The following is a 12,574-nucleotide window of genomic DNA, read 5'->3' on the forward strand; positions in this document are numbered from 1 at the left end:
TGTTATTCTGTAATTCTGATACACACGGCAGAAATGTCTCTACTATAACCATTCCCATCCTGGCAACCTCCAAAGGCACTGGGGTTCACAACTCCCAAATTCAAAGACAGGATATGATGGTATAAAGCAGTGGGTCTCAACCTTCCTAATGCCGCGACCCTTTAATACAGTTCCACATGTTGTAGTGACCCCCAACCATAAAATTATTTTATGTTTTCTGTATTTTTTCAAAAAATATGTGTTTTCCGATGGTCTTAGGCCAGTGATGGCGAACCTATGACACGCGTGTCAGTGCTGACACGCGTAGCCATTTGGGTGACACGCACAGGATTTCATGCGATTCATCCTCGGCTCCTGCACGGCCGCCGAGGATGAAAGAATCTGTGCTGGAGGAATGGGGGGGACGGGACGTGTGATCTCCCCCGCCCACACTCACTTACTGTATCGCCGCCGCCCCTTTCTGAGCGCAGGGGCTGCTGGTAAGGCGTGCGTGCCGTGCGCACACACGTCATCAGCGCGGCGAGGGAGGACCCGCAGGAGAGGAGCGCGGGAACAGTGCGCGCCTCTCTTCAGTCAGGCCGGCACAGCGAGTCTTATGTTTTTGTCGAAGTGACACACAACGCGAGTTATGCTCGATTTTTTGCCGATTTTTGACACACCACGCCAAAAAGGTTGCCCATCACTGTCTTAGGCGATCCCTTTGAATAGTTCGTTCGACCCCCAAAGGGGTCCCGACCCACAGGTTGAGAACCACTGGTATAAAGTTTTCTGAAACTTGAAGCTCTCATACATCTAAATTCTGCTCAGCTGGATATTCTCTAATGTATACATTAGAGAATATCCATTATAACCCAACACTGTAATGCAAGCACACAATTACTGTGTTTCCCCGAAATAAGCACTTGGCCTTATTTTCAGGGAGATCTTATTATTTTTCAGATGCAGGAGGTGGCGAGCGTGGTCACCTCATAGCTGCTGCTGTGTTGTAATATTTTCAGGGAGGGGTTTTTTTTGGGGGGGAAGGGCTTATTTTAGCGCATGTGCTCAAAAGCCCAATTGGGCTTATTATCCGGAGAGGTCTTATTTTTGGGAAAACAGGATATTTATATAATTAGATGTATGTAAATGCAACTTATTAGTAGTATGTAAATGGAATTTCTACCTGGTAAGACTGTCCACGCAGAGAAGTAATTCCTTGTAAAGAACAGGCATTGAATGCCATGAAAGGCCCAGCATGTAAAGTACAAAACAAAATGTCTGTGGCTTTGGTAAATTCCATTACGACTTTTGAAGAGATGTTTAATAATATATGGGAAATCCCTTTCTTCCTTTTACACTGTTCTTTCTTCAATCTAATTCATTCTGTGTAATTTGCAAAAATACATGGGTCCAAAGTTAGCTGTGAGGTGAGGCAGGATAAGTTCTCCAACTCTACAATTTGAATAGAAAGAAAATGTGTTCTGGAACAATGTCCGAAAATGGCTCAAGTCCTCTACTCTCACATTGATGCTGTACTGGATGTTTAATAACTCCACAGCTCTCTCAACCACATACTCATTTTGGAGCTCAGACAGAGAGCATGTGGAGTACACCACCTCTCCTCCTGGCTTGGCAGCAAGGACTCCAGCTCTGGAAAAAAACAAGAAAGAAATTATTGTGGGGGGATACCTCTCAACTGTAATGAGCCCCTTATACAAAAGAGTAAAGCATACACCATATGCCAGTGCAAGAATGCACAGGGAATCCTTATCCTACCCTATATTTTGAGTCCTAGATATACACAGAATCCTTTCTCTGCCTTGTTAATATTTCATTAATTTACTGAGTTCCTAGAAATAATGCTTATAGGCACCAAGAGACCCAGACATCTCCCATGGAATCCTATCTGTCATACTTGCCTTTTTATTTTGTTACTAAGTACACCAGCATTTAGCATTTTTGTGAATGGGAAACCCCTGAATACCTTATGCCAGCCCAGTCATTTTCTCAAAACTGAAATCTGGCCTCCAGCCAAAGAGAATGAAATCTTTGCCAGCAGTATTGTTTTTCCCCAGCCATCACATAATGAAAAAGCATAATTGATTATTATGGAATTTTTAACAATTTAGTTCAAGAGTGGAAGACTCCTGGGTGTAAGGATATTAATGTAGTTGAAAAATGCAGATTCATAATGGGTAATATTTTAATTATTTGGCCATTCTATCATTTCAAGCTCTTTGTCACCCATTAGATAATAAATCACCAGGATTGTCAACTGCCTTTGATTCTTTGAAGCTTGGGGTTGTCTTCAATGACCTTGCATAACATTATACATCTCAAATATTTAACTTATAGCTTAATTATTAGTTCTTCCAATTAGTAGTCTGATTTTACTTTATCTAGCATTGATTCCTCTTGCTAATGAAGGTATTCTCAACAATCCTCTCCAGCACCACAATTCAAAAGCATAGAATTTCTTTGTTCTGCATTTAAGACAGTCTAGCTTTCACAGTTATCTTATGATTGGGAAGACCGTGTACCATGGTTGGCAGTAAAGTGTCTTTATAAATATACATCTAGATTTGCCATGATATTTCTCCTTGGTAGCAAACATCTTTTTTTTTTCCTTTTGGTTATAAAAAACATCTCTCTGCAGTTTTGACTCTAAGAAAATAATGTGTGTTACTACTTCTCCCATATTGGCAGTGGGTTGACACAATTTTAGAATGTTGGTTAAAAAAAAATATCGACCAAGCATCAGACTGGCTTTTGTATTCCTATCTTTCATCTTCAACGCATTATTTAGTCTTCTTCACTTCTAGCCATTAATGTAATATAATGAGCGTATCTGGGGTTATTTATATTTATTCCAATAATTTTAATTTCAACTTCTGTTCTATTCTGGGGGCAATTCATTGGTTTATGAAAGTGAATCTTTTGAACGGTTTGATATATCTTGAAATTGGAACACCACAAATTGATCCCTGTTGGTAGACTTTACTTCTGGAAATTACAAGACCATCTTTGGAATTGCATGGCCAAGGCAAGAGGAATAAAACATTTTTGAGCTGTCTAGAACATTATTTTCTTTAATCATTCATAGACAACACAGTATAATCACTCACATGAGCAGTTGTAGCTGCAGCATTGGCAACATCTGACGTTCCCCTTTTCTTGAATACGTGAAGATATTGTTATCGTTTTCCAAGACTGACTTTCGATCATTTGTGCATGGCACGTCAACAAGTACCTAAATGGAACCAAGCAAATATTCCCTTGGGTAAATTTCTCCACAATTTCCTTACATTAAAGACAGCTTTATGCTATACTTTTAATTCTGTTTCCATGTACGGTGGAAATTCAAGCAAAGTTTTGAAGTTTGTTATTTTTCTTCCTTTGTTTTAGAAATTGAAAAGGCAGGTTGTAAAGTTGGAATGGTTGGAAACTAATCAAAGAGAGAAGCAACCTTGAATTAAGGAAAAACTTCCTATGAGTGAGGACAATTAACCAGTGAAACAGCTTGCCTTCAGAAATTGCGGGCAATCCATCATCAAATATTTTTAAAAAGAGACTAGACAGCCACTTGTGTGAAATGGTATAGGATGTCCTGCTTGAGCAGAGGGCTGGACTAGAAGACCTCCAAGGTCCCTTGCAGCTCTATTCTATTCTATTCTATTCCACTCTCCTCTACTCTGTTGTTTTGGAAAAAGTATGGTAGGAATACTGACCATCTCTTGCAATTCTAGTTACAGCAATAACTATTCTTAGATCAATGTATGTAAGCAAATGCTTAAAAGTAATTATAGTGCTATGGCTGCTGTGCTAAATCAAGACTTGTAAACCAAGATTCATATTTCTAGACTGCTATAAAGTTTTCTGAATAAAATTGAAACAACAACTCCTAGTTCATGGATTGGTACAGTCCATGGCCCCTTGGGAACCAGCCATGCAAGCGGCGGGCAGGTTTGTGAAGTTTCATTCACATAGGCGGCGGGGCATACACACAAAACCATCCCCTCTCTCCCGCCGAGGCCAGTCCACAGAGCCAGAAAGGTTGGGGACCACTGCTTTAAATGACAAAACTAAGCAAGCAAGTTCTATTCGGACAGAGCACTGCTTGAGCTAACCTAACGTTATGCCCTGTAGGGCTTTAAAGATAATGTCCAGCATCTGAATTCAGTCCAGAAGCTGACTGATAACCAATACCGTAAATTTAAAACAGGTACAGTGTTTCCCAAAAACAAGACAGGGTCTTATTTTCTTTTGACTCCGAAATAAACGCTTGGCCTTATTTTCGGGGAGGTCTTATTATTTTTGAGGTGCAGGAGACGGCGAGCGTGGTCACCTCATGGCTGCTGCTGTTTTGCAATATTTTCAGGGAGGTCTCATTTTAGCACATGCACACAAAAGCCCAATTGGGCTTATTATCTAGGGAGGTCTTATTTTCAGGGAAACAGAGTATTACTTTGAACCTGAGGGATTGCTTCTACTGCTGCATTTGAGGATATTACAATAGGGAACTAAATCAAGACATTACAGACGTTACAGTTAGTACTCAACTTACACCAGATCATTTGGTGACCTTTCAAAGTTACAACGGCATTGAAAAAGGTGACCTAAGGCTGTTTTTCACACTAATGGCAGTTACTGCATCCCCATGTGATCAAAATCCGGATGCCTGGCAACTGACTCACATTTATGACAGTTGCAATGTCCCAGGGTCATGTGATCTGCTTTTGCAACCTTCTGACAAGCAGAGTCAGTGAAGAAGCCATATTCAATTAACAACCATGTTATTAATTTAACAAGTGCAGTGATTTCCTTAACAAATATGGCAGGAAAAGTTGTAAAATGGGGTAAAACTCACTTAACAAATTTCTCACTTAGGAACATAAATTTTTGGGCTCAATTGTAAGCAATAGCAATAGCACTTAGACTTACCGCTTCACAGTGCTTTACAGCCCCCTCTAAGCAGTTTAAATACTCAGCATATTGCCCCCAACAATTTGGGTCCTCATTTGACCCATCTCATATGTGGGTATGGAAGGCTGAGTCAATCTTGAGCCTTGTGAGATTTGAACTGCCAAATTGTAGGCAGCCGGCAGTCCACAAAAGTAGCTGCCGGCAGTCTACTTTTAGCAGCCGGCAGCACTGTTCCCTCTAAGGTGCGCGCGTGCGCGGCCGCGCACATGGAAAGAAATCCCCGCGCAGAAGTTTCTAACTGCCGCGCAGAGATTTCTACCAAAGCAAACGTGGGGAAGTCCTTTGCAGGCGGCTAGAACTGGCCTCCCGCAAAGGACCTCCCCAGTCTTGTTTTGATGAGCCGCCAGTCCTCTTGCTTCTTCTCCTTCATCAGCAAAGCTCCCGCTGGCTTCCCGGCCCATGGCAGTGGTGCCTCTCCCTCCACGCGGAGCACCTGAGCTGGCTCCCGTGTTATCCCTCCCCCTTCCTCCTCTGCCGTGCTTTTGAGGCCGCGGGAGCTAGTAGGAAAGCGGCGGAGGTGGAGGCGACGGCAGGGGTAACCCAGAGCCCAGCTGACTCCACCTCAGCTGGGCTCTGGGTTACCCCTGCCGCCGCCTCCACCTCCGCCGCTTTCCTACTAGCTCCCGCGGCCTCAAAAGCACGGCAGAGGAGGAAGGGGGAGGGATAACGCGGGAGCCAGCTCAGGTGCTCCGCGTGGAGGGAGTGGCACCACTGCCATGGGCGGAGGCGCCAGCGGGAGCTTTGCTGGTGAAAGAGAAGAAGCAAGAGGACTGGCGGCTTTGAAATGCAACCCCCTGGTCCCGCCGGCCGCGGATTTGATTTGGCGTAAGTGGGGGCCGAACACATGCTGAGCCGACTTTGCGCAGTGAGGCGGAGTAATTAACACCCCCTCACAAAGAACGTGTGTGTGTGTGTGTGTGTGTGTGAGAGAGAGAGAGAGAGAGAGAGAGAGAGAATTGGATCAAAATTGGTGGCCAAAGGAGTGGAGGGAGGGAGGGAGGGAGGGAAGGAAGGAAGGGAGGGAGGGAGGGAGGAAGGAAGCCCTGCCCCCTGTGAAAAAAACTGAAGATGGAGCAGTGAATGAATAAACCATAAAAGCAACAAACAGTTAATGCGTAAGTAAGCTGAGGAGCAAGTTCTCAACTAAGGAAGCAATATAAGAAAGAAATATAAAAAGCTCAATATGCCAAAACACTTATTTTAGTCTTCATTTAATTACTTGTATTGTAGTCTGATGTAACGTCTTTTTAAAGTTAACGTTAGTTAGAAAATATAGGGTACAAAACTTAAATAATAAAAAAATTGTACATTCATTTTGAAAAATAAATGCAATACTTGATTAATTTCATATATTTATTTAAAATAGTTTTGGCATGGCATATGATTTTATTGACTCAGTTGGAAATGATGTGGATGTTGTATCTGATTCTGAGGTATATATATTCTTAAGTAACATAACATATAGCATATTGTCCAAACTTGCTAGACTATTTAATTGATCTTACTACTTTAAAGGGGGAGAGTTTCATGATAAATTATTTTATTACATTTATGTTGCATTTATATATTATATTTATTACATTTATATTCCACATTATATATTTGTATTGTTATTTTAGTGTATATTGTCAATTTCGATAGATATTATATTGATATATCAATACTGATTTTAATCATACTAAATAACAATTACTGCTATTATTTATCAGCATTACATATTTACAGTTTTTAATATCGAGTTAGTCGTATTTTAGAATAATAGCGTTATCTTTTAATAGGATAATTGGCAAAATCTAATTCACATGTGATGGGTTGCATTCCAAAGGAATGTGAGAGGACAGGTTGCCTGCAAAATGCCAGGACCCAGGCCAGGACCCTGTTGGTGCCATGTCTCTCTCTAGCCAGTCTAACAATCTAAAAGCTGAGCAGAGAGCCTTTTTTTTTTCAGGGTGAGCGGAAAAGTATAGTCTTTGAGTGGCACTTTTCATGCCTGGCATTCATCAGGCTGAAACCTCGCTAGCAATCGGCGCTTGACGCTTGGTATGTTGCGCAAATGTCCAGCAGACGTGACAGCAGTTCAAACTGTGGCTCTCTTAGGTGCTCAGGCATGAAACTGTGCCGCTCAAACACTATACTTTTCCGCTCACACTGAAAAAAAATTAGAGGGAACATTGGCCGGCAGTCTACCAGCACTCTAACCACTGCGCCACCATGGCTCCTGCAGAGTATAAATAATCAAATATAGATGATCAAGGATTTTATTACAGCATTCTGAAGTGGATATTGTTAATTTTAAGATTAAAAACTCCAAAAATCTTCTGTATCAGTCTGGGTTATAAACTCCCTGTACTGCCACTACAGGGAGAATTCTAGAGATGATCTAGTAAAGGGGAAAGGACTAGAAAGAAATTTGGGGGGGGGGGGGGATCTAAGAAATAAAAAAAATGAAGAAATGAAATGAAAAAAAATCTAAATGATTCTATTTGGCAAATGGAATCCCATTAAAAAATAAAGGTGATTCAATTTCCAATATCAAGAGTTAGAATAATACTCACCTTATCAAAAGTACCCGTATCAGTATGACACCAGTTCCTTCCATCCCACGAAGTAACCTGCATTATGTTTTGGATCTCTTTGGGAAGATAGCTGCGAAGGACATTACGTAGCCGGACCGTGCGAGACATAGAGACATCATTGGCTGTCAGCTCATCTATTTCAAGAAGAAAGCAGCTTAAACCAAGGACAGCATATCTCAGACTCTGTCAAAACAGATATAAATTTACATAGAAATGAAGGCTATCTTGCTATATGATGTGGGTGATCTCTCTCAAGTATCTATAGATCATTCTCCTTCACCTTTTCCCCACTTATTCACAAGTACATATATCTTACCTATCAAACCAATGTCACATATTCAGATGAAGTAATAGAGGAGGAAAGTGAAGAATTATCCCTTGACTTGTCATCAGATATACCCCCAAAATAATCTATTTGAACTTTATGTCCCTTTGGGACACAATTGCCATAATTGCCAGATGATTGCCAACCTCTGGCTGAGAATGCAAATGTGAAAGCCCTAGTGGAATCTGGATTGCCTCTGGATCTTGAGTAAATTCACACAACAGATTATCCATCTGTGATTTAATTTAATATGATATGTGACAGTAGCCCTAATACAGTGTACAGTGTTAGAGTGCAGTACTGCAGGATAGTTCTGCTGACTACCGTTTGCCTGCAATTTTGCAGTTCAAATCCCACCAGGCTCAAGATTGACTCAGCCTTCCATCCTTCCGAGGTGGGTAAAATGAGGACCCAGATTGTTGGGGGAAACATGCTGACTCTGTAAAACCACTTAGAGAGGACTGTAAAGCACTTTCAATCAATATGCACAGAACATGTAATATTCCCAACTCTATATTCTGAATGAGAAGTATATTTTCACAAAAAATATAACCCTTACTGGTTGGGGAATTCTGAGAGCTGAAATTATCTTAAAGTTGCCACATTTGAAAGGTGCTGAGTTATTCTACCTAAAACTTCAAAAGAACAGTTTCACCAACTCATCTACAAATGAAACATCTAAACTTGGAAAAGCAACATTAGTAAATTATGTTACTTACGACAATGCCCAGTCTGTAAAAGTGCCAGTGTCTTCCCACCTGGGGCTGCACAAAGGTCAAGGACTATGTTTCCAGGCTCTACATTGAGAGCCAAAACAGGTAAAATTGAGGCAGCATCCAGGAGATAGTAACCAAGAATTCCTATAAAGTCTGGTCTACAAGTCAAAGAAATATATTATGTGGAAATATACCACCATTGCAAATGCATATTTACTAACCCCCAATAGTCAAATATTCTTGTTGTAACTCGATTTATGTTTATACACATGACTGCTTTTGAAGATTTGCAAAGTATATGATATGTTTTATTTACAAAAGTCCCAAGTAAATGTTAGAGAGCTGCTGTTGCTGAGATAAATGGACCAGAATAACAGGAAGGTTTCAAAGTAGAAGCAACCTGCTATTTTAAGAATTTAATGTATATATGCAATTGTATATTGAAAAACAGTTTTATGACACCTTTTTGTGTTTTGTATTTAAGTTTTTTCTGCTTGATTTTATACAAAAACAAGAATACAACACCCTCCAAATATTAATAGATGACCTTCCATCTTATCTGATTACCCTCTATACTGGTTGGGGCAGAGGAGAAATATTTTAAGCACAGGTGTCTTGCCCTAGTTTTAGAGACTGAATATGCATCTGAATATGTATCTCAACTATTGCTAATATAATATTTTGGAAGATTTAGTTTATCAAAAGTTTTGATTTTATAGATTATAAGTATAATATGTTGTATTTTGAACATTTTATCAACTGTCTTGGTCAGGCTTTGGAAAATGACACATACATGATAAAATAAATATATGATCTATAATGGTGCATTTTTTTATGGTGCAGCCAGGACAAATACATTTAAATACATTTGTTCTTTTTTCTTCTGAAAGATCACTTTATTTATTTTATTAAATTAAGAAAACCTCTCTGAAGCAAAATAGTAAGTTTAAGAAGAACAGAAAATGGCTATTTCAGGAAAAAAATTATAAGCATTCTAAAAATTCATACCTAGCTTGACGAAAACGACTGATGTCTCCTTTAGGGAATGTGTAACATTTGATGTTAGGACTGACAGAAGCAAAATGCTGTACTTGAGTCTTTGAAAGTTCTATCTGAATTTGGAGAGATGAAGTTGGCATGCTGTCATCTTCTTCAATAGAGGAATCTAATTCCTTGATGACTTTCTGAGATTCTTGGATGAAATCTACTGCACTCAGGTCTTTCAGACTCTGAATGACTTGTTCAACATCAGAAAAATTGTTGACTAGAGCCCCATATTTTTGCATTGATAGGAGACTGATGCGAATTGAGGGCCAGAGGCTGCCAAACTGGTCTCCATAATTCATGTCAAAGACCTGGAGAGCCACTCTGGTACTAGTTGGCCGAGGATCAGTCGCTGCCTGTACAACAATTCAAAAAAAAAAAAAATCATCTAATGGAAACATTTTATAGTTGTCACTGATAATGAAGCATAATTTTCAAACTGGGATTGCCTACTGAGTGAGTTCTCCCTCATGTGCATACAGAAGACATAATATTTCAATGTAGTTGATAAATGTGAATGAAAACTCTAATCAGGAAGCTAAGCATGGTAGTGGATCTGGATACTTGAGAGACCGCCTTCTGCCAATTACCTCCCTGCGACCAATAAGATCTCATAGATTAGGCCTCCTCCGTATTCCATCGGCCAGCCAGTGCCGGCTGGCAACTACAAGGAGGAGGGCCTTCTCAGTAGTAGCCCCGACCCTTTGGAACGAGCTCCCCGTGGAGATTCGTACCCTCTCCACCGTCCAGGCCTTCCGCACAGCCCTTAAGAACTGGCTAGCCCGTCAGGCCTGGGGACAAGAATAGGCGCCCCTCCCGAATGATGAATGTTGTTGCTTGCTATTTTATTATATGTCTCTATGTCAATGTTTGTATTCCCCCTCCCTGATTTTATGTGAGCCGCCCTGAGTCCCCTCAGGGAAAAGGGCGGCCTACAAATATTAATAAAATCTAAAATCTAAATCTAAAATCTAAGCCCACACCATTATTTTCTACTTACTTTGAACTAAGAAAAACCCAGATGATCAACTCCACGCATTCCCTCCTTATATGCAAGAACCTCTAGAAGGTTTTCTTCAGCAAGAAAGCCTGAACAGGTAATTCTCAACTTACAAAAATTTGTGGCACTGAAGAAAGTGACTCATGACCATTTTCCCCACTTATGATCACTGCAGCATCCCCATGGTTATTTGATCAAAATTCAGAGGCTTGGCAACTGACTCATATTTATGATGGTTGCAGTGTCCCAGGATTATGTCACCATCTTTTGCAACCTTCTGACAAGCAAAATCAATGGCGAAACCAGATTCACTTAACAATTGTGGTACTATCTGAAAACCAACCTACAGTGGTTTACTTAACAACTATGGCAACAAAGGTCATAAAATGAGGCAAAATTCACTTAACAAATATTTCGTTTAGCAACATAAATTTTGGGCTCAATTGTAATTGTAAATCAAGGACTATCTGTATTCAAGAGTCAAGTTCAATCAGCTGAGTTAAAACTGTTAAATGAATATTCTTTCATTGAAACAATTGTTGAAATTATTTATCACATTACATTCCACATATCTAAATCAAAACAGGGGGAAATCATCTTATTCCAAGATACAGGTCTTTTTTTAAACAAAGAACATCAATAAAAGAAGCCAAATTTAGATTGCTGATAAAAGACTATAATCTGACTTTAAACACTACACATCTCAGTATATTTAAATAAAATGATATAGGCTAGTTGTATAACACTTGATAACCTGATAATAAAATTCCTTAGGACTTTCAAAAAATCATGCATAAGACTGGGCTTCTGGAGGTACATTTGTTTAGACAGAATAATCAGTGTAATCCAATGCAAAACTACTCAGTCATCCTACCGTAATTTCAATGTAAGACCATCCCTTTCATTTGGAAAAGCAGTTGTTTTCCTTTAAATCACTAGGAGGACATGGTCCAGTATCTTAAGAAAAGGAAAACTTGAGGCTAGCCTATAGTATAGTATATTTTTATTTTTTACCTTGGCCACTTTTAAGATGTGTGGACTTCAACTCCTACCATTCCCTAGCTAGCCATGCAGGAAATGCTGTGGATTAAAATTCACAGTTCTTTAAGCGGCTAGGTTTAAGAAACACTTCCTAATATGACCAAGGAAGGGTTAATTCTAATAAAGAGAGGAAAGAAAGGAAGGGAAGAGTCTAAGACAGTGTTTCCCAACCTTGGCAACTTGAAGATGTCCGGACTTCCAACTCCTAGAATTCCCCAGCATTCGCTGGCTGGAGAATTCTGGAAGTTGAAGTCCAGACATCTTCAAGTTGCCACGGTTAGGAAACACTGGTCTAAGAGAAGAAATCAGGTCGAAGTGGCTCCGTGGGGTTACGAAGGGTTTGCGCTCTAGCTAAAGGGGTTGGCATATTGATGATGCGGGGAGGCAGCGAACACGCGTGTGCGCGGGTGGCGCCCCGCTATCGTTCCTTATCACCCACCCATTTCTTCTTGTAATGGCGATGGCGGCAGGGTCCCAAGGCAAAAAACGAAGGCGAGGCTTTCCGCAAATACTGCAGGAGTAACCGCTTCCCGTTCGCCCGCTGAGCAACCGCCATGTTCGGCGACGGTATCAGGGGCCGGCGGAAGGACGCTCTAGCAACAACTCCTCCTCCTCCAAGAGTCACACCGTTTTAAGCCACCCTGGCTGATGTCGACGGGCAAAATAGTTCCGTCGCATGTAGAAATAACAACCGGAAACCGAGCAGCTTGACATTTGGAATGACAAGCTCCGAGTGTTTTTTCTTTTCTTTTTAATGTTGTTATCAACAGCATCTCGGTGGAGAAGGCCAGAAAATTACACATCCGCTCCCCACGTAGCTTCGTTTGGGGCAAGGAGTAACGTGTTCTTCGGATCGGTGGAATAGCCAGCTTAAAACGCCTCGGAGAGATTTTTAAAAAAGACAAAATGC

The 12,574-nt window shown here is 40.6% G+C and overlaps 1 protein-coding gene and 1 long non-coding RNA gene across 2 annotated transcripts; one reads left to right on the forward strand and one right to left on the reverse strand.

The window, feature by feature from the left end:
• Positions 1-118: 118 nt before the first annotated feature.
• Positions 119-891, forward strand: LOC148044607 (uncharacterized). The gene is made up of 2 exons (XR_015697271.1): positions 119-258; positions 692-891. It is a non-coding gene; the product is annotated as an uncharacterized LOC148044607 (long non-coding RNA).
• A 381-nt stretch (positions 892-1,272) lies between these two features.
• NSUN4 (NOP2/Sun RNA methyltransferase 4) lies at positions 1,273-12,232 on the reverse strand. The gene is made up of 6 exons (XM_014069345.2): positions 12,104-12,232; positions 9,588-9,979; positions 8,583-8,737; positions 7,518-7,672; positions 3,105-3,229; positions 1,273-1,629 (listed from the first exon to the last, which is right to left on the reverse strand). The coding sequence occupies exons 1-6, from the start codon at positions 12,218-12,220 to the stop codon at positions 1,353-1,355; spliced, it is 1,221 nt and encodes a 406-aa protein (XP_013924820.2). The 5' UTR covers positions 12,221-12,232; the 3' UTR covers positions 1,273-1,352.
• Positions 12,233-12,574: the final 342 nt, after the last annotated feature.

Source organism: Thamnophis sirtalis, unplaced genomic scaffold (assembly GCF_051295495.1).
Source record: "Thamnophis sirtalis isolate CommonGarterSnake01/CBP01778 unplaced genomic scaffold, rThaSir2_p1.2 scaffold_7, whole genome shotgun sequence".
Classification (NCBI taxonomy): Eukaryota; Metazoa; Chordata; class Lepidosauria; order Squamata; family Natricidae; genus Thamnophis; species Thamnophis sirtalis.

Coding starts and splice junctions, on each gene's coding strand:
- NSUN4 (XM_014069345.2), bottom strand. CDS start 12,220: ATGGCGGTTGCTCAGCGGGCGAACGGGAAGCGGTTACTCCTGCAGTAT. Junction 9,980..12,103: donor GCCATTACAAGAAGAAATGG/GTGGGTGATAAG, acceptor ATTGTTGTACAG/GCAGCGACTGATCCTCGGCC. Junction 3,230..7,517: donor ATACGGGTACTTTTGATAAG/GTGAGTATTATT, acceptor GGTTCCATTTAG/GTACTTGTTGACGTGCCATG.